At 49.5% G+C, this 21,011-nt stretch overlaps 1 protein-coding gene across 1 annotated transcript; it reads left to right on the forward strand.

Moving 5' to 3' along the window:
* Positions 1 to 9,886: 9,886 nt before the first annotated feature.
* On the forward strand, positions 9,887 to 14,765 carry LOC136576187 (acyl-CoA-binding protein-like). The gene is made up of 4 exons (XM_066575265.1): positions 9,887 to 10,134; positions 13,525 to 13,642; positions 14,401 to 14,463; positions 14,623 to 14,765. Exons 1-4 carry the CDS (start codon positions 10,126 to 10,128, stop codon positions 14,697 to 14,699), a joined length of 267 nt encoding a protein of 88 aa, XP_066431362.1. The 5' UTR covers positions 9,887 to 10,125; the 3' UTR covers positions 14,700 to 14,765.
* The last annotated feature ends 6,246 nt before the right edge of the window (positions 14,766 to 21,011 follow it).

The raw sequence follows: 21,011 nt of genomic DNA on the forward strand, positions 1-21,011 counted from the left end.
ATTGCCGAGCAGGTCAGACAAGTGGGGGTAGTTTTTCAGAAACCGCTGAACCACCAGATTGAAGACGTGGGCCAGGCATGGCACGTGTGAGGCTGCCGAGCCACCACCAGGTTACGGCCGTTGTCACACACGACCATGCCTGGTTGGAGGCTCAGTGGCGAAAGCCAGAGGTCGGTCTGCTCTGTCAGACCCTGCAACAGTTCGGGGGCTGTGTGCTTCTTGTCACCTAAGCTGATTAGTTTCAGCATGGCCTACTGACGCTTGCCCACCGCTGTGCTGCCGTGCGATACCGACTGCTGGCGACGTGCTGCTCACACTTCTTAATCGAGAGGTAAAGGTTGCGTAGGAGGAGGAGGAGTGGGAGGGTTTAGAGGAGGTGGCATAAAATGCCGCAGATACCAGCACCGAGGTATTCTGGGTGTGGGTAGGACGTGAGCGGTCCCAGGCTCTGACTCGGTCCCAGCCTCCACCAAATTCACCCAATGTGCCGTCAGGGAGATAGAGTGGCCCTGCCTGCCAGTATTTGTCCACATGTCCGTGGTTAAGTGGACCTTCTCAGTAACCGCGTTGGTGAGGGCACGTATAATGTTGCGGGAGACATGCTGATGTAGGGCTGGGACGGCACAACGGGAAAAATAGTGGCGACTGGGGACCGAGTAGCGTGGGACTGCCGCCGCCATCATGTTTTTGAAAGCCTCCGTTTCCGCAAGCCTGTATGGCAGCATCTCCAGGCTGATTAATTTGACAATGTGCACTTTTAAAGCTTGTGCATGCGGGTGTGTGGAGGTGTATTTGCGCTTTCGCTCCAAGGCTTGTGTTAGCGACAGCTGACCGCTGCGGTAAGAGTCATTGCTGGATGGGTGGAGGACAGTGGAGGTGAGCGTGTGGGTGCAGGCTGGGAGGCGCTCGTGCCTGTGTCCTGAGAGGAGTATTGGATCTGCGTGGCAGGTTGGAGCACAGGGGAAGAGGCAGTAGTGTGACCGGGAGGCGGTGAACGTCCTTCGTCCAACCTTGTGGGGTGCTTGGCCATCATATGCCTGCGCATGCTGGTGAGGCTGGTAGTGGTGGCTCCCCGGCTGATCTTGGTGTGGCACAGGTTGCACACCACTGTTCGTCAGTTGTCCGCACTCTCACTGAAAAACATCCACACCTTTGAACACCTAGCCCTCTGCACGGAGGCTTGCCACGAGGGGGTGCTTTGGGAAACAGTTGGGGGATTCTTCGCTCTGGCCCTGCCTCTACCCCTGGCCACTCCACTGCCTCTTCCAACCTGTCCTGCTGCTGCACTTGCCTCCCCCTCTGAAGACCTGTCCTGAGAAGGCTTAGCAAACCAGGTGGGGTCAGTCACCTCATCGTCCAGCTGCTCTTCCTCCGAATCCTCTGTGCGCTCCTCTCTCGGACTTACTGCCCTTACTACTACCTCACTGACAGACAACTGTGTCATATCATCATCCTCACCCACAAAAAGCTCTTGAGACAGTTGCCGGAAGTCCCCAGCCTCATCACCCGGATTCCGGGAACTTTCCAAAGGTTGGGCATCGGTCACAGCAAACTCCTCAGGTGAGAGAGGAACTAGTTTTTCCCACTCATGGCAGGGACCCGAGAACAGTTCCTGGGAGTCTGCCTGCTCAGAATATGTCATTTTCATGGAGTGAGGAGGCTGGGAGGAAGGAGGAGCAGCAGCCAGAGGATTCAGAGTAGCAGTCCCTAAGCCAAGAGTAGTGGACTGCGTAGAAGACTGGGTGGTCCATATATTGCTGGATGCATTTTCTGCCATCCACGACGGGACTTGCTCACACTGCTCTATTTGTAATAAAGGTCTACCACGTGGACCCATAAATTGGGATATGAAGCTACGGACCCCAGAAACTTGCCTCTCTCCTAATCCCGCAGCAGCCGGCTGTGATTCACCTGGACCAGGAACTCGGCCTGTGCCACACCCTCACTTGGACGTCCGCGTCCACGTCCCCGACCCTTACCTCTACTCCTCATCATGGCGGATTAAGAATAGAGCAGGGCCCAAATAAATTAGTCCACTGTACAGCACTGACAACTGGGCCTTAATTCACCGCACACAGAGACTTGCAGATAGCGGAGGCTCTATGCTGTGACTTGAAAAAAGTAACCCACTGTCTTGCGCTGATACCTAGGGGTAATTTATCGCTCGCAGAGACTTGTAGATTATAGAGGCTGTGTGGAGGGGGAGAAGACTCTAAAGCCAGTGGATAGTGCTGGTAACTGCGGCGATATCAACCCCACCAACGGAAATGGTATTGTGAGATGCTCTGCACAGCGGCTGAGCTGAAATACTTTGCAGTGGCCCCGGTAATATTACAGTACTGGTTAGCGGTGAGACCGCTGTCTAATTCACTGCAGACAGAGAACGGTATAAATGAGGTAGTTCACAGCAGGCTAGGAATTATTGGAGTGCACTTTCCTGGTGAGAGCGGTATTGTACGGCACTGCAGCCAGAAAAAAGGATTACTGAAAGGCTGCAAACAGGCCTAGCTGCATTATACAAAAATGGAAGCACTACTACTACTCCCAGCAGGCCCCAAGTAAAATGCACACGGTCAGATGTAGCCCTAAGAAGGAGCTTTAGGGTTTTTGCACGGAGGATATGGACTGTATAGTGTATATTACTTTCCCTATAGAAGTGGCTGTTGCCCAACACTCTGCGTCTAATTCACTGCAGACAGAGAACAGTATAATGAAGTAGTTCGCATCAGGCTAGGAATAATTTGAGTGCACTTTCATGGTGAGAGCAGTATAGTACGGCACTGCAGCCAGAAAAAAGGATTACTGAAAGGCTGCAAACAGGCCTAGCTGCATTATACAAAAATGGAAGCACTACTACTACTCCCAGCAGGCCCCAAGTAAAATGCACACAGTCAGATATAGCCCTAAGAAGGACAGTTGGGGTTCTTAAAGTCAGCACCTCTGCTAACACTTTCCCTACATCAGCAGCAGCACTTTTCCTCTACTCTGTATAATAGACTGCAGACTGAGAACGCTATAGCTGTAATGGCCTGCATAGCCCGAGATGAAAAAATAGAATTGTGCACTACTGCTTCCAGCCAGCCACAACAGTAATGCACACGGTCAGATGTAGCCCTCAGAAGGACCGTTGGGGTTCTTAAAGACAGGATCCTACACTAACACTTTACCTATATCAGCAGCAGCACTTTCCCTAACCTCTCCCAGTGTGTGTCTGAGGCGAGCCGCGGGTGGGACCGCTTGAAGTACTCGGTGGTCACTTGATCTCGCCAGCCACTCACTTCTGGGGAGTGGGATAGGGCTGGCACGTCACAGGAGGAAGTGGTAATGCCTTCCCTGCATGTCTATTGGCTAGAAAATGGCGCTAAACATGCGGGGAAGGAAATGGAATTGACTCGAGTACCGCGTGGTGCTCGTCTCGAGTAACGAGCATCTCGAGTACCCTAATGCTCGAACGAGCATCAAGCTCGGACGAGTGTGCTCGCTCATCTCTAATAGAGACTCATCAGCATTATGGTGTGGCCACGGGACAATAATCAGCACAATGTGAGCAAGAATATTCGACTACGCCCAATAGTCTCTAATTAGAATGATCCAATTTATACCATAAATGTGACAATTGTCATCCAAACCCATGCCGGAGGTGTAGAAAATAGAATCCAACATGGCAATCAAATACGGTTCCTTGTTTATTAATCTGTTATACAATAGACATGAAACCAATCAAAAAACACTTGGCCACATGCATACGCGGAGACTCAAAATGTCACAATTGAGATAAAACTCCGGACATTGGTGCACAGTTCCATCCAAAGCAGCAAAAACAAATAATGCACCTCCATTACTTCCAAGATGATCTAAAAAATATAGACAAACATATCATTAAAATATGCTTAAAATATGCATAATACATGTGGATACTTGATGTAGCGCAACAGGTACAGCAGCTCTATCAGTATCGTGAGACATTTTATTATGCTTTAACCCTTTAGGGGCAATTGTGTCCAGCTGATAAATCCAACAAAGTTCTTTCTTAAGGAGGGCCTTAGTTCTATCTCCTCCTCTTGTAGATAAGGGCACCACATCAATCACTCGAAATTTTAATTGATTGATGGAGTGACCCTTTTCGACAAAGTGACGAGACACAGGCAATTCCTATCCTACTCCTCACCTCCCTAGTTGTCTCACCTACGTATTGGAGTCAACATGGGCAAGTTATTAAATACACCACGTAGGATGAAGAGCAGGTGTAGTAACCCCTAATCTTGTAAGACTTTCCGCTGTGGGCATGATGAAATCTATCACCTTTAACAGGTTGCCACAACATGAGCAGCCCAAAAATGGGTAGCTACCCATTCTGCATGATGTCAATGTTGTCTGTTTGGGACCCCTCTTTTTGTCATACAACGAATGTACCAATTTGTCCCAAAGGTTTTGACAACATAATATGTTGATTTTTGAACTCCTCCACACCCCTAGTGAGGCTCAGAAGGCGCCAGTGTCTCCTCAAAATTGCCGAGATTTGCCTGCTCATAGGATTGTAGGTGGACACAAATGGTATCCTAGTAAGGGTTGATGTTTTCTTTCTGGTCACAAAAAGTGTCTGTCTTTCAACGTTCTTAACCTTTTGGGTTACGTCCCCAACAATAGCCCCAGGGTAACCTCTCTTCAGAAATTTATTACACTTTTGTGTCAGGCGTATATCCAGCGTGCCATCATCGGCAATGCGCCTGACACGTAGAAACTGACTCCACAGTAAGGAGTTAATCTATGCACGGTCAAAGAGTAGAATCTTTCTTTTCAACGAAGAATATTGGTGCTCCCACAGGGTAGGAAGAGGGCCTGATGAAGCCCTTCATATTTTCATCCAAATAGCCATGAAGGTTTTTTAAATCTGGTTCTGAAAAGCTGTAGATACGCCTAAATGAAATAAAAGATCCAGGGAGCAGCTCAATAGGACAGTCATGGGGCCGAAGCGGTGGCTGCTGGTCAGCTTTGCTGCAGACATCCCTGAACATCTGGTATTCAACTAGTAACTTCTCAAAGTCCTGTTGACCAAACTCGGGGTCTTGCACTGCTTTAGGGGTGCATGGTGCTATCTGGCAGTTCTCTTAACAGTATTCTGGAGAGAAAGTAATGCTCCTTGATTCCCAGTTGATAGAGGGGTTTATGGGTAGCGAACTGAGAATCAACGGAAATTTAGGGGACAAGATGAGCTGGAAGCTTATCGTTTCTTGATGGTCAAGTTTCATGCAGAGCTCCAGTTCAATTGTCACTTGTGTGACAGGTCCTGAGGACGAGGGTGAACAATCCACGGTTTCCATATCAAATTGGTATGGGCTTAAGTCTGGTTGCAATGCTTTTCGCCAAGAGCAAATTTTAAGTCCATGAAGTTTCCTCTCGCTCCTGAATGCAACATTGCTGAGTACTTCATCTTCTGATTACCAATTAAGATCTCTATTGGGAGGATAAAATGCTAGCGCAGCGGAAGGGTTTTCACTAGAGATGAGCAAGCACGCTCAGTAAGGTCAGTTACTGGATTGGTCGTGGTTTTGACGTTGGCTAAGGAAAGGGGCCTTTGGAACTTGTTTGAACAGTTTAAGGCATAATGTTCAGAGCTTCCACAATAATTGCACAGATTTTCACCACAGCGCCTTTCTTTTGCAGCGGTAGAAAGGGGTCTGCGAATTACATCGACCTGCATTGGTTCTGTTGCGGCTTCAGTCCTCAGCTGGGGACTCAACGTGAATTGACTGAAGGAATAAGGGGTGTTGGTGCCCATACCCACAGTCTCTGTTTGCGCTGCTCAGAAAATCTCTGGTCAGTCTGGATGCACAGCTGAATGAAGTTTTCTAGGTTATCAGGAGTCTCCATTCTGGCAAGTTCATCCTTTACCCACTCAGATAATCCCCAGCAGGATTGGCTCTGTAGTGCAGCTAGATTCCATGTAGCATCATTAAACCAGGGACAAAATACCGCCACATACTCTGTAACGAAACGTCGCACCTGTCGTAGTGATAGTCGTAGAGTAACCTCCCTTAGGCCATGGCACAGCAGTTCAGAAAATCAAAGATTTGACCCATAGTGGTCATGAAGGCATTGAGGATATCAATAAGATTACAGTTGCTCTCTATGTATGGTGAAGCCCAGGCAAGCACCTCATTGAGTCAGGAAGTTGATAATGAAGAATACCTTCTTTCCAGTCACTGATTAACAAGGTGGGCTGCATCTGAAAATAGATTGGCATTGATTTAGGAAACCTTAGTATTGGCTATCTCCTGCAAATGTTGCTGGCAGTGGCATGCAGTTGTCTGGTGCTGAATTGCGCATCTCCAGGAGTTGCCTCTGTAATCCCTCAGTCTCTCATTGCATTCTAGCAACCTTTTCCTGGTAGGAGGCACAAAATTCATTGAGCTATGTAATCAGTTTTCTTGGAGTGGTTACTACGGACTCTATGTCTGGGCATGATTATTTTGTAGTGGTTTCAGGCACTGGGTTAGAGCCTCAGGTGTAATAACCGCAGGTCTGGAGAGTAGTCAGGGACGAGTCAGGAGTCAGCAACGGGAGGTCTCAGTTTGCAGTACAGATGAATGAGGCGGGTAATCTAGTCAGATGGGAAGCCAGAAGTCGGTATCAGGAGGTCTTATTACTATAGCAGAGGAGTAGGCAGAAGTGGAGCCTGATCAATCAAAGTAGTGGAGTAGAATAATCCTGCACTGTGGGAGTTGCAGGGCCAGGCTTTTATAGAAAGTGGAATCAATAACAAAGACAGGGTCAGGACCAGAGGCAGGAACTAGATTACTGGGATTAGAGAACAAGCCTGAGCGTCATGCGGGGAAACTGTCCACAAGCTAGATGTCTCAGTAGTAAGAGCCGCCGGAAGTCCCCGGTTCGATTCCTGACACCCTGGGAGGATGAGAGGATCATATCTTGAGCCTTTGGATAATGTAATTTAATTGTCTCTGGGTTGGGGTTTCAAGTTTTGGTCAGGGCTCTATGGATACAATCCATCTGTCACAGATTTGCATCTGCCTGCAGGGGGAGAGCTTGGAAAAGGTTCAGTGCCATTGTCTGATGAGGTAAAATAGATTCTCCTCAGTTTATACACATGGAGGTGAGGTAGGGTCTCCTCGGTATATATACATAGACGTGAGGTAGATTCTCCTCAGTATATACACATAGAGGGCAGTTATATTCTCCTCAGTATATACACAGAGATTTCAGTTAGATTCCCTTCAGATACATACGCTTAGAGGAGTATTAGATTCTCTGCAGTATATACACACAGAGGAGCATTAGAATCTCCTCAGTATATAGACATGGAGGTGAGGTAGATTCGCACCAGTACATACACAGAGAGGTGAGTTAGATTTTCATCAGTATATACACATAGAGTTGAGGTAGAGTCTCAACAGCATATACACTTAGAGGTGAGATATATTCTCCTCAGTATATACACATAGAGGTAAGGCAGAGTCTCCTCAGTATATACGCATAGAGGTAAGGTAGATTCTCCTCAGTATTTACACACATAAAGGTGAGGTAGATTCTCCTCAGTATATACACAAAAAGGTGAGGTAGGTTCTCCTCAGTATATACACATAGAGGTGAGGTAGCTTCTCCTCCAGCATATACACATAGAGATGAGATATATTCTTCTCAGTATATACAAATAGCGGTAAGGTAGATTCTCCTCAGTATATACACATAGAGGTAAGGTAGATTCTCCTCCATATATACACATAAAGGTGAGGTTGACTCTCCTCAGTATATACACAAAAAGGTGAGGTAGGTTCTCCCCAGTATATACACAGAGAAATGAGGTTGATTCTTATCAGTATATACACATAGAGGCGAGGTAGATTCTCTTCAGTATATACACACAAAGGAGTGTAAGAGTCTCCTCAGTATACAGGCATGGAGGTGAGGTAGATTCTCCCCAGTATATACACATAGAGGTGAGGTAGCTTCTCCTTAGTATATACACATAGAGGTAGCTTCTCCTCAGTATATACACATAGAGTTGAGGTAGATTCTCAGCAGCATACACACTTAGAGGTGAGATAGATTCCCCTCAGTATATACACATAGAGCTGAGGTAGATTCTCCTCAGTATATACACTTAGAGGAGCATTAGAGTATCTTCAGTATATACACACAAAGGAGCATTAGAGTCTCCTCAATACACAGACATGGAGGTGAGGTATATTCTCCCCAGTATATACACATAAAGGTGAGGTAGATTCTCCTCAGTAAATACACAAAGAGGTGAGGTAGATTCTCCTCAGTATATACACATAGAGTTCAGTTATATTGTCCTCGGTATGTACAATTAGAGGCGAAGTAGTACAGCATCCTGTAGGGTGACCCCGGACATATGGCATATGCTGAGGTGCTCGGAGGGCAAGATGCTAGCTTGTCACGGCGGTACTTGCCACGCTCCCTCCCGGAGGGACGCTCGTAGCCAGGGCCAGGGCAGCCCTGGGCCTCTTCGGGATACCCCTGGCATGGGGATGCCTAATAAACACCTAATAATGTACCTCTACGCGGTGATCCAGAAGTTCCAGACGGCCGCATAGGAAATTATAATACCTCTGCCCTGGGCTTTGATAAGCACGCACTCACGGTTGCTCTCGCTCTGCTTAGGTGGGGCTCACTCATTGCTCCTCACATGCAAATCTGAGCTGCGAAAACCTCTCTTCCTCCTCCATGCTTCACCACATGAGGGCTAAAGGTGCCCCCATGTAGCTGGACCTCCTGACTACGACTCCAAAAGAGATGGGAAGTGTGTGACTTCCAATTCACCCGAGCGGCCTCTGCACAGTCGCGGAGTGTGCAAGGCGAAACCTATAAACACAGCTACTACCCCTAGTTACCTATGTGAAGGATTAACCCACCCCAGATATACTGATACTACAAGAAGTGTCTTTTCTGAGTATGGCTTTTTGTTTATGACAGCGTGTAAGGAATATGACTTGCAAGTACATTTAGAAATTCTACTAGGCTGAACTGAATTCAGGGACACTTCTCTCCAAAGACTAAAGAACTGAGATACGTGGAATGACCATCACTTTCTCTACTGAGGATGAAACACACTGTGACCACCACAAAAATTAGAAAGGGTGATTGGCAGGAAAACAAGAGACGAGTGGAATGATCATCCCTCTCCCTGAAAAAGTAGAACTAGGTGAAAGGAAGACCCCATCTAGTGAGACAGTTAGGACAGACAGCTAGCACTGAGACGCAACATGGGGGACCCAAGAAACATCCAGTCATACACATAAGCACACATACCATGCACACAGTGTCATGCAGACGTGGCATATCTAAACTAAACATTTATAAATTAGCATGTTACATTTATAGGAGAATATATAACTTTAAACTAGACATGGACAAGTGAAGCAAACAATAAGCGCTGTATTTGACCCCCTCCTGCACATTACTTACAGTATAACGCTGCAAACATATCAAACTTCAATGTGAAAAAGAAGAACATAAATTGGACTATGAAAAGGGAAATAAAACTTTAGAGTCCTTCTAAACAAGAGGCTTAGCAGGGGTAGAAACAATGTCTCTTATGTAAATGGTGGGAGAAGGGGTTAAACACAGTATTTCCCACTTCCCCTTTAACCCCTTGGTCTCTTCTGTTAGTTTCCTTACATAAAATCTATATTGAAATCTATTTTAATAACACGGGGTGGGGGGGGAATACTTTTGCACAGCAGTGTAAAGCACAGAGTAGATTATCAAGTTTGACAAGGTTTCACTCTGTGGTGACGGCGCTTCATACACAGCGATTATCTGCGGCTGTTATTACGGTGATATCGGGTGTATTACTAGGATTATGGGGTGTTAGGAGGTGAGATCGTGAGCTGTGATTGGACAGGGAGCACCACGTGACGCTCTAACGCTAGACAACAGCAGAGTGACTTGTCTGACAGGCGCTGCCCTTTGCTACGCCCAGTATGGTAGCCAACTACTATTATGTCCATCAAATGAACATTTAGCAGCATTGTCATTGGCTGTGAGATCAGGTGACTGCGTGGATGTAGGACTTAAAAGCGGTTTCTGCACGTACTGCCGCAGTCTCATCCTGAGAGTGAAGAGACCGAGAGCAGCGGCGCCATGGCAGAGGTGGGTGGTTGCTGGGCCAGTACTGAACCACGGGGAGGTGCCGGCCGGGTGATAGCAGGTGTCCCGCGTCCTCCTGGCCGCAGTCACGTGGTCCTTCTGCGGTGGGCGGGCTTGGCGCTGCGGTGTCGGCTCAGTGTGTCAGCTGCTTCCAATAGATTTTGTTCTGGTAAATGCCTCTGCTTGCTGTTGGTGAATGGAGGCATTATGAGGATGTAAGACTGCTGCCCTCCTGCTCACCCAGCTGAGGGTTTGTTGCAGTGTGTCAGGCTGTGGCTGCAGGGGCGGGTTGGGTTTGTTGTGGCGCCTCCTTGCTGCACTTCTCATCACTTCTGTGCGTTCCGTGACATTTGAATAAATCCGTCTGGCAGATGCCGTTGGCCGTCCGTCCTGCCAGATTCAGTGATGGTGGCGCTGTGGGTGGTCCAGTGGGGAGATCTATGCCTGCCGCTGACAGCTCTATTGTTGTCATGGAGACCCCATCCACATGTCTGCAGTGCAGCAATCTGACGGGGACAAGAGGTGCTGCAGCAGCTCATCCCACCAGGACCTAGATCTGTTGTAGATGCTGCTGCGTTGCATCAACGGTGGCGAAGTTGGCTTCTCACTTGTAGTAACTTTTTCTGCCACTCCTCCCCTTCCCCCGTGCATATTAACGAGCGCCTGTATGTACCTGCTGTGTTCTTCGCCCTGGAGGACTCGACAGGTTTAGATAACGGATGGGTGGGGAAAGAATCCATACTAGTTTAAACGTCTCTGGGTGTCTAACGATGTCGGGGGGCTGCCGGCAGGAACCTCGTTCACCCCGTAGTCTAGACTAGGATCAGCCGGCTGCTCTTAAACCCAGTGCGTCCATCCAAACAATGGCGTGAGCGCACATCATACACGGCTCTGTTACATGCACATACCTGCAGCTGGTATGTTAAAGGGCTTCACAGCTGCACTCGGGGTTCCAGTTTCCTCCGTTTAGGGACCAAGAAAGGGGGTTCCCTGCGACCGACTGGCTCCGTCTTAGGATGGGACTGCAGTGCACCGAGCAGACCCCAAATGACTATATAATGGGGGTCGCCTGGCTTTTAGGCACGCATCACTTTCTCTTCCCGTATTCTGAGCCGCATCGGTGATGAAACGGACGAACTGTTTATATTAACCCTAAGGCCTCATGTCCACGGGGAAAATCAGGCCCGCTACAGATTATCCATGGAGAGGCCAAAAAATAAGAATTAACTCACCTCTCGCCCGCTCCAGATCTTCCCTTCTTCGCAGCTTCATCTTCTCTCCGTCGCAGCCGGATCTTCTTTCTTCGGCCCGGTGGATGCGCAGGGCACGTCGGTTACGTGCCCCGTGCATGCGCCGGCCCGAAGAAAAAAGATCCGGCCGCGACGGAGAGAAGATGAAGCCGCGGCGAAGGGAAGATCCGGAGCGGGTGAGTAAATTCCAATTTTGGTCTCCCGCGGATCCGGACGGCTTCCGTAGGCTTCAATAGAAGCCTGCGGGAGACCCGCACGAAAATGGAGCATGGTCCAGATTTTTCCATGCTCCATTTAAAAAAAAATCACTTTTATTGACCATCCACGGGTATTTATCTACCCGCGGGTGGTCAATGCATCCCTGTGGGATGCGGATTCGCGGGCAGGAGAAGAGTTAAAATCCGCTGCGGATTTTAATTCTTCTTTTGCCCGTGGACATGAGGCCTAAGTCTCCTGCATCCAAGTGTAGTAGATGACCCCCACCGGCTGGTTGTGGTGTTAGCGGTCCGGCGCGCTCCTGTCGGTTGCGGTGTACAGAGGAGCACCTGACACATCAGCCGGATACACCGGAGTCAGAGAGGAAGCCATGGCTGCTACTCCTGTCTAGTGACTGATACATGTAACTGCAGGTGCAGATCCTGATTTCAATTTGCGCTGCGCCTGCAGTTACACGCATCGGCCACTAGACAGGAGTCGGAGCCTCGGCTTCCTCTCTGATCCCGGCGCTGCCTGGGAAACCCCTCTAACTCTTATCACTGGACAAGTCTGGTCTGTGGGGTCCTCAGCGCTGAGACCCCCACCCATCCAAAGGACAGGGATTCTGCTTGTCCCGTCCTTCTCGCTGCCCCCTTGTAATAAGGCCGCTCACAAGCATTTTTTTGCTGTTGCATTTTCAACGCAACTTTCAAATGATGACTAACCTCCATCTCACCTGGGCTCTCAGACGAGCGTTTTTGCGCAGGTTTTTAGCACACGCTAAACTGAGCGCTGCATGTTGTATCTTCCAGCGTTGTCGCTCGTCTTTCACGCACTGATCGCCCATTGAAATGAATGGGGTGCATGAAAAACGGAATAAAAGCGCGGTACAAAGCCGTGGACCGCATCTTACGCAGGTTACTTCGCTGCTGGGAGGAGAAAAAAGTTGGAAACGTCTCGCGTTGTTACTGTACAAAAATATGCAGGCGAGCGCACAAATACAGGAAAAAGATGTGTTATTTTTTGTAAACACTTGCGTCATGGCGGCCTAAGGAGACAGAATGGCGCGATGGCCGAGCGTGCGCCCGCCTCTCCATTCAAATGGGCTGACAAAAATGGCCGAGCGTATCGCTAATGTTTACTACATGTTACGCCCCGACGGGAACACGGAAGGCTGCGAATAGAGGAACAGTGTGGTCTGTTAACCCCTTAAGGACCGGTCTGGGTCCGTATCGCTGAGCAGAATCGCACTCAAGCCCACGGGACGGTAAACGGATAATCGCGCATATTCACTGTTATTACATATGTTGGCAGGAGACGGTGGAAAGCGGGATCAGGGGCATTTTTTTTACATCAAACCCCTCCCCCATCGCCAAAAAAACCCCACAGTGAATACGGATGCCATAAACCACACTTACGCAGCAAGACTGTTGAATTTGTCACTGACCGGAGCCGCATGTGTCTGTGTATGAGGCGCTAAGGCAGATCGTTCCTCGCGCGGGACGGCTGCATGTAATGGCGCAGTATTTGTGATATCTAAGGCAGTATTTATTGCATCAGCAGAAGCTCCGCCCACTTGTCAGTAAGATTGTGCGCCCATCTGGGCTGACTGTGTAATTTCCTACATTGCATCCTGTTATGGGGGTCTCCAGACCTGAAGAAGGGGCTCCTCCCACGGGAGGAACGAGGCTCCCAAACTGTTAGGCATCCTCTAATCCGGGGGGGTGAAGGTAATGGTGTTCTGTATGTATAGAAGAACACATAAATCCGATGGTGTGAGCTGCTGCAGCGCTTCTTGTCTCGGCTTACTGGATCATCTGCGTGGTGACTGAGCTGCTGGCAGGGAGTGTTAGTACTGATTATTGAGCAGCCTCAGGGCCACTAGTACTGTCTGTTTAGCCCCTCCCTCATTGGCTCCTCCCCCTCATTATCATATTCTCTCTTTCAGGCTGCTTTTCAAAGGGCGAAAGAGTTGGTGAGGCAACTGAGATGCAAGCCGAGCGACGTGGTGGAGGTGGAGTTCAACGCCTTGGTCAAGCAGGCGCACCTGGGGAATGTGAACACAAGTACGTGGGACTGCAAGCGGTGCTGACTTGTGGTTGTGCATTCACTGACAACAAGCAGAGATCTGAGATGAAGTGTGACTCGGGCAGCCAACCAGGTTCAGCCCTTGTCTTATTAGCTGGCCTCAGTGGCTCCACCCCTTTGCCAGCAGCAGTGTTGATGGTTCCCTGTTGTCACATTGTATCACAAATTCGGAATGCGGTCGGAAGCGCAGAACATTCTCTCAGTTTTTCTCTCCTATTCTTCTGGGTTTTATTATTCGCGATCAAATCTGCCCGATAAATACCGACCGACCAATGGCGTGAGCGCGCACCGCGGCCGTAACCACTGTACCAGAAACATGGCGTCCTTATCTCAACTGTGGCGCGGTTTCAGTGCTGGTATTTCAGCCACAAATCCCGGACATCTATAGAATGAATGGAGCGAATGGCCGTCGGCTTCTCGGACGCGTTCGGCCGCACGGCTTACGGATTCTTCTAGTTCTGAGGGTTCGGCACTAACTGTCGTGCCGCGGCCGCCGAGTATCTGATGGGGGAGGCGACTCACAAAGGTTAAATAACAGCAAGTTTGGGGTTTTGTTTAGTACCTTCTGTAATAAGTCGTTCCCCCCCCCCCCCCCACACTCCTTTTCCCAGACGGGTAAGGGCTTCGGGTACGCCCCAAATTGTGGCAATGACCCCTCCTGTCCACAAGTCTCCAGTAGAGACGGCCACATCATGGCGGCTTCCATCACTCATTCTGTGTCTCCTGTCTTCTTCAGAGCGGCCACCACTCAGAGAATTACTGGCTAGACTGGAATGGGACGCCTGGAAGAGGCTGGAGGGTAAGGCGATTTTCACAAGGGGCCTTCCTGTAAATGTGCGCAGGGGGCGGGGCCAGGTGTTGGACGCTGCAGTTTCTGGGAAGGTCTCGTCAGACGGTGACCTCTGCCGGGGGTACAGGGGGCATCACTCCCATCATCCTGTCTTCCTTTGTCTTCCAGGCACCTCCCAGAGCGACGCTATGATACGGTGCATCAATATGGCGGAGGAGCTACGGTTAAAAGACTGCAAACCATGAAGGGTTAATGCGCGCGGCCGGCGGTCTGGAGTGGTGCTCTTGTATTAATAAAAGCATTACTTTTCATCTTTTGCCTTGTCACTGGTTGGGGACATGTTGGGGGGGGGGGGACCCCTTTTCCAAGGAAGAGGGTATACTGGGGGCAGCTATCATACTGGGGTTGGCATCGGCCACTGCCATGTCACTGAAGCCTAGACTGGTAGAGTTGGAAGGGACCTCCAGGGTCATCGGGTCGGACCCCCTGCTCAGCGCAGGATTCACTAAATCATCCCAGACAGATGCCTGTCCAGCCACAACCTACATAAGAGTGGGATGACCTGCAGCGCCCCCACAACAGTTCTGGATGCCTGTGGGATTTGTCACACAGCTTCAGGGCCCGCAGCACGCTTGGGGTTAATGCCATGTAGTGTTGGCCACCTCACCTGTGGTTGCAGCTGACAGGTTTACAGCCTCGGTGCAGAGCAATGTCTGCTTGGGGATAGGAACCATAAGCTGTGCCCATAACCTGCCACCCTGATGGCTGGCACTGGGGCTCATTCACATGGATGGCGTTCCAACCTGTGAAAAATGGATGTTGTTTTTTTTTTTTTTACTACAGGTTTGTGGTTTTTACCTCTCATTTGTTCACATGCGAACACGCCCCAAATGCCCCTCAAACCCACAGCGGGGGTTCAAAGATGCATCAAGCATGGATGTAAAGCGTGTGCGCTACTATTACAGGGTTCATGCACGTCACAGAATACCGGCAAATGGCATGGAGGCTTCTGATTTGTTAAGAAAAAAATATATATATTTGTAATAATACCCTGTTTCCCCAAAAATAAGCCCCAGCCCGATTTTTAAATAGTGTCCAGGCAGCTATACATGAAAAAAAAATTGGAGCAAAAATCAATATAAGGCCCTGTCTTATTTTCAGGAAACCGGTAATATCTGAGTTTCTTCTTGTGTCCAACATTAGAGATGAGCGAGCGTACTCGGAAAAGCACTACTCGCTCGAGTAATGTGCTTTATCCGAGTATCGCTGTGCTCGGGCCTGAAGATTCGGGTGCCGGCACGGAGCGGGGAGCTGCAGGGGAGAGCGGGGAGGAACGGAGGGGAGATCTTTCTCTCCCTCTCTCCCGCCCGCCTCTCCCCTGCTCCCCCTGTGACTCACCTGTCAGCCGCAGCGGCACCCGAATCTTCAGACCTGAGCACAGCGATACTCGGATAAAGCCAATTACTCGAGCGAGTAGTGCTTTTCCGAGTACGCTCGCTCATCTCTATCCAACATTCCTTTTTTCCACCACGATCCGGTATTGTTTAACACTGGAGGCCAAAGGAGTAAAGAGATTGTTCTGGATGAACAGAAGCCGACACGCAAGGATCTCAGAATGTGAAGTTTTTGTTCTCAAGCGGCCTCTCATGGTTAGCAAAAAAATATATATATTGAGAACCTCGTGCCTCGTTGGGGGGCGTGGCTTATTGTTGTACACAAACAACAAGGGGGCTTCACATGTGCCAGTAAAAAATGATAAAACCAAAGCAGGAACTTTGTGGCTTTCGTGCGATGCCTTATCATTAGAGATGAGAGAGCACGCTCGGCGGGGGGGGGGGGGGGGGGGTTAGCAGATGGGAGCAGGGGGGAGAGTGAGAGAAATCTCTCACTCACCCCCGCCGCCCCCGAGCCTGCTCGGACGAGAATGCAGTTACTCGGGAAGAGCGAGGCTCGCTCATCTCTACTTTTTATCATTAGAAAGGCCTACTGATTTTTGTGCTAAAAACAGATTGTAGCAAAATCGCAGGTGTCAGCCATGTTTTATCAAGGAAAAGGCAGTTCTGACAAAGTCCCCCCCCCCCCCTTTAACGCAGCGATATTGTGATGTGTGAAGGAGCCATAAACATTTGATTTCGTGTGTTTTGAGTTCCATGAGTGTCATTGAAAATCACGATTTTTGTCATGGAAACATTTTTTGGGGGGAACCTGTAAACCGTTTTCTGCACCCGTAGAGCTTTCACACTAAAAGATGCAGAAGAATCTACACCACAATGCGCAGGTTTACACGTGGATCAGGCCGGCTCCATGCGGGCACGAAAATCATGTTGCATTAATATGAGCCCCCTATCTTCGCACGTGCGCTCGCATCACATTTCCTATTGTTTCCAATGGGGCCAGCGGCAGCTTCCCCCCACGTGCTCCAGCACACTGCGAGGGTTCGGGAGACGTCTGTGCTGCTGACAGCATCGCCGCCTCGTATCTGCGGCACAATCACATGGTGAGCGCAATATCAGGCTGGGGCTCGCGACCCGCTAGCGCACTTGTGTGAAGCCTTATAGCACAGAAATCAGCAGCAGCCGACTACACTGCGTGGTAACGAAATATTCAACATGTTGGAAAAGTCCCTTAAACCAACTGCCAATTTGGGAGCAAAAGAGAATCTGCTGCAAATTTTTGGGATTATTTTATTTATTTATTTTTTAAACACTTGGACAAAATCTGAAGCATCCCTGTCCACAGGGGCCGTTGGTAAGGCCTCTCCCAATTACTGCAGACCTGCAGTCGGCCGCGGCACTGGATTGCAGATTCCAGCACAGTCCGCTTTGTCCGTTTAGCGCACCTCATCACCATGATGGGCTGCGCTAAAACACGCTGTCAGCCAAAGGGAGCTGCAGCTGAAAGCAAAATTGCGATGCTTTGCAGTGTGCATGTGTGAGAGGACCCCAAGAGGGCACGAGGGGGAGAAAGTTGTACAAGTTTTGCACATTGCAAGAAGCACAAAACTCGCATGAAAACACAATCCATTGTTTGCACCAGGTGCTCTTTGTCTGGCAGCTGTGCTGTAGGACAGAAGTATCACATGAGAACAGAACTGCAGATGAGCGGCGGCCCGCCCGGACGCAGTGTCTGTGCAATGCAGCCGGACAACACGGGGGGAGTCTACAGCTTCACCACCACCAGTACAACTAACTTCCATGTTACACGGGTCATATGTGCCATATGTGATATGGTGGCTACATCGATCGTGTGTTATAGCGTCTGTCTCGGTGTACCGGTTGTATGTCGTAACGTCTTTACACAGTTAGCAGATGTTTCTAGACATGGTGAAATATTGGAGGGGGGGGAGCATATATACTATTTCAGCATCGGCAGTAGCGCTGCCGATTCCAGCCACCTCATTGGCTGGTCGGCACCACGTGGGTTCTCTTCGTGCACGCGGATACACTTTTGCAGCCGTGCACGATGAGCTGTGCCCGTGGATCACGTGATCTGTGACGTCATCTTGGATTTGAATTGCCCGCGTATTCTGCAGCACTATTCGTCTGGAGAGAAACCTGATGCTTGGACGCCTTTTCTACAAGTTACAACTTACGCAACCTGACTTATTTGCCCCTTTTTGCAAAATTACGTGTGGAGACGCCACCTGAGATTTGTGCGACGCCACCTGAGATTTGTGCGCTATGTGTGGAGACGCCACCTGAGATTTGTGCGCTACGAGTGGAGACGCCACCTGAGATTTGTGCGCTACGTGTGGAGACGCCACCTGAGATTTGTGCGCTACATGTGGAGACGCCACCTGAGATTTGTGCGCTACGAGTGGAGACGCCATCTGAGATTTGTGCGCTACGAGTGGAGACGCCATCTGCGATTTGTGCGCTACGAGTGGAGACGCCATCTGAGATTTGTGCGCTACGAGTGGAGACGCCATCTGAGATTTGTGCGCTACGAGTGGAGACGCCATCTGAGATTTGTGCGCTACGAGTGGAGACGCCATCTGAGATTTGTGCGCTACGTGTGGAGACGCCACCTGAGATTTGTGCGCTACGAGTGGAGACGCCATCTGAGATTTGTGCGCTACGAGTGGAGACGCCATCTGAGATTTGTGCGCTACGAGTGGAGACGCCATCTGAGATTTGTGCGCTACGAGTGGAGACGCCACCTGAGATTTGTGCGCTACGTGTGGAGACGCCACCTGAGATTTGTGCGCTACGTGTGGAGACGCCACCTGAGATTTGTGCGCTACGTGTGGAGAGGACGCCACCCGAGATTTGTGCGCCTTTTTGCAAAATTACGTTTGAAAAGGATCCTGACGTTTGGACGCGTTTCGAGAAGAATTTCGCTTCGCTATCTGACATAACTCGGCGAGGTAAGCTGCTGCATCTGCCAAATTTTTCATTGCGTGCATCTGCTCATATGTGCATATTTTGCGCATCTTTGCATGTTTTCGCTTGCATCTGCTCATATGTGCATATTTTCGTGCATATTTGCATGTTTTCGCTTGCATTTGCTCATATGTGCATATTTCCTCTTGCATTTTCTCATATGTGCATATTTTGCGCATCTTTGCATGTTTTCGCTTTCATCTGCTCATATGTGCATATTTTCGTGCATATTTACATGTTTTCGCTTGCATCTGCTCATATGTGCATATTTTGCGCATATTTTCGCTTGCATCTGCTCATATGTGCAGATTTGAATGTTTTCGCTTCCATGTGCTCATATGCTCTCCGTTTTCCACAGGACGACTCGTGTAGAGAGGAACCGGACATTTGGCTGCGTTTTGTACAACCTACGGAACCCGAGATTGGCGTTTTAGGCAAATTACGTGCTGATCTCACTTTTGCCCGTCTTTTGGAGAGGATGACTCGTGTGGAGAGGAATTACGCTTCGCTCGGACACCATCTGACATCAGTCGGCGAGGTAAGCTGCTGCATCGGACAAATCTTTCATCGCTTGCATCTGCTCATATGTGCATATTTTCCCGTGCATGTGCTCATATTTGCATATTTGCATGTGTTCACGTGCATGTGCTCATATTTGGATGTTTTCGCTTTAGGCCTCCTGTCCACAGGCGGTGTAAAGTCTCGCGGCGAATGTCAGCTGCGGGAGCCGCCGCCCCGGATCAGAAGCCGCCCCCGAATCGCCGCCAGTTAGCCTTATCTGATAGATAGGCTGGCCACGGAGAATTGGGGCAATTCGCAGCATGCAGCAAATTGCCCGCCGCAAGCGGAGAATCACAGTGATTCTCCGCTCGTGGACGGGGGGGGCGGCGCTTTCCATGGCATTTACCGCCAGCAAATACACGTCAATGGACAGGGGGCTTTTTCCCCTCCATGTGTAAACATCTCCTAAGTCAGCTTGAGGTATGCTGCCATGTGCAGAGTGGCCTCACTAGTAATAGCGCTCCCCTATACCAGCCCCAGCAATAACCGTAACCTCCACAGTAGCCCCAATAGTATTATCGCTCCCCTATATCAGCCCCACACAGTAGCCCCAGCCAGCAATAATTGTCACCTTCCATGGCAGCCCTGGCAATAAAAATGACTCCCACAGTAGCTCTAGTAGAACCAGCGTCCCCCTGTACCAGCCCCAGCAATAATAGTAACCCCCACAGTAGGCCCAATAGTATTATCACTCTCCTACACCAGCCACAGCAATGATAGTGCCCCCCCACAGTAGCCCCAGCAATAATAATTCCCACCCCACAGTATCCCCAGCCAGCAATAATAGTGACCCCCCCCCACACACACACACACACACAGACACACACAGTAGGCCCTGTAGTAATAGTGAGCCCCCCATAGTATTAGATCCCCCCCTGAGACCCATATACTGACTTTTTCCTGGTCTTCACAGCACCACTGCTACTCTCAGCACTGCTGCCTGCCTCTGTGTGTGCGCGCAGCAGCACCTCCTACCATCTCCTCTCGCGGAACCAAAGAGGAGAGGAGGGGAATCAGATCTTGGATGCACACACTACCACAGGACTCGGAGTATTTTGGCCATGAGGACGCAACGATTTTTGGGAAATTTTCATCTCCACTTTTCAAAACCCATAATGTTTTTCATTTTTCAGTTGACAGGGGTGTATGAGGGCGGGTTTTTGCGTGGCGAATAGAGATGAGCGAGCACGCTCGTTTCACACACACACTTCTCAACTAACTGCTTACTCGTCCAAGCAATTGCAGGGGGGCGGCGGCGAGAAGCGGGGGGGGGGGGGAGAGAGAGTTTTTATTGGTACAATATTTTTACTTTTTTTTTTTTGGTTGCCTATAATGTATTGTAAGGGCGCCTCCACACGGACGCTAAAACGCTGCGTTTTTTTGCTCTATGCGAGAGTGAGTAAAAAAGCAGATTTATGAAGCCAATGTCTTTTAATGGTTTCAGTTACATCTGCGGCGTGTTCTAGCTTCTGGCTTTTTTGCCTTTTTATGCAGTCATATTTCCATATGAAGCCATCATTTGATCAATTTGGGTGAAAAAAGGCTCGATGACGCACTTCACAAAGCAGACACACATTTGACCTATTGCTGCATTTTTCACCCGCCCAAAAACGC

The sequence above is a fragment of the Eleutherodactylus coqui genome, chromosome 8 (assembly GCF_035609145.1).
Source record: "Eleutherodactylus coqui strain aEleCoq1 chromosome 8, aEleCoq1.hap1, whole genome shotgun sequence".
In the NCBI taxonomy this organism is placed as follows: domain Eukaryota; kingdom Metazoa; phylum Chordata; class Amphibia; order Anura; family Eleutherodactylidae; genus Eleutherodactylus; species Eleutherodactylus coqui.

Bases quoted from the DNA above. Each gene is read 5' to 3' on its own strand.
- LOC136576187 (XM_066575265.1), top strand. The intron at 13,643-14,400 runs GTACGTGGGACT...TGTCTTCTTCAG, and splicing joins CCTGGGGAATGTGAACACAA to AGCGGCCACCACTCAGAGAA. The intron at 14,464-14,622 runs GTAAGGCGATTT...TTTGTCTTCCAG, and splicing joins CGCCTGGAAGAGGCTGGAGG to GCACCTCCCAGAGCGACGCT.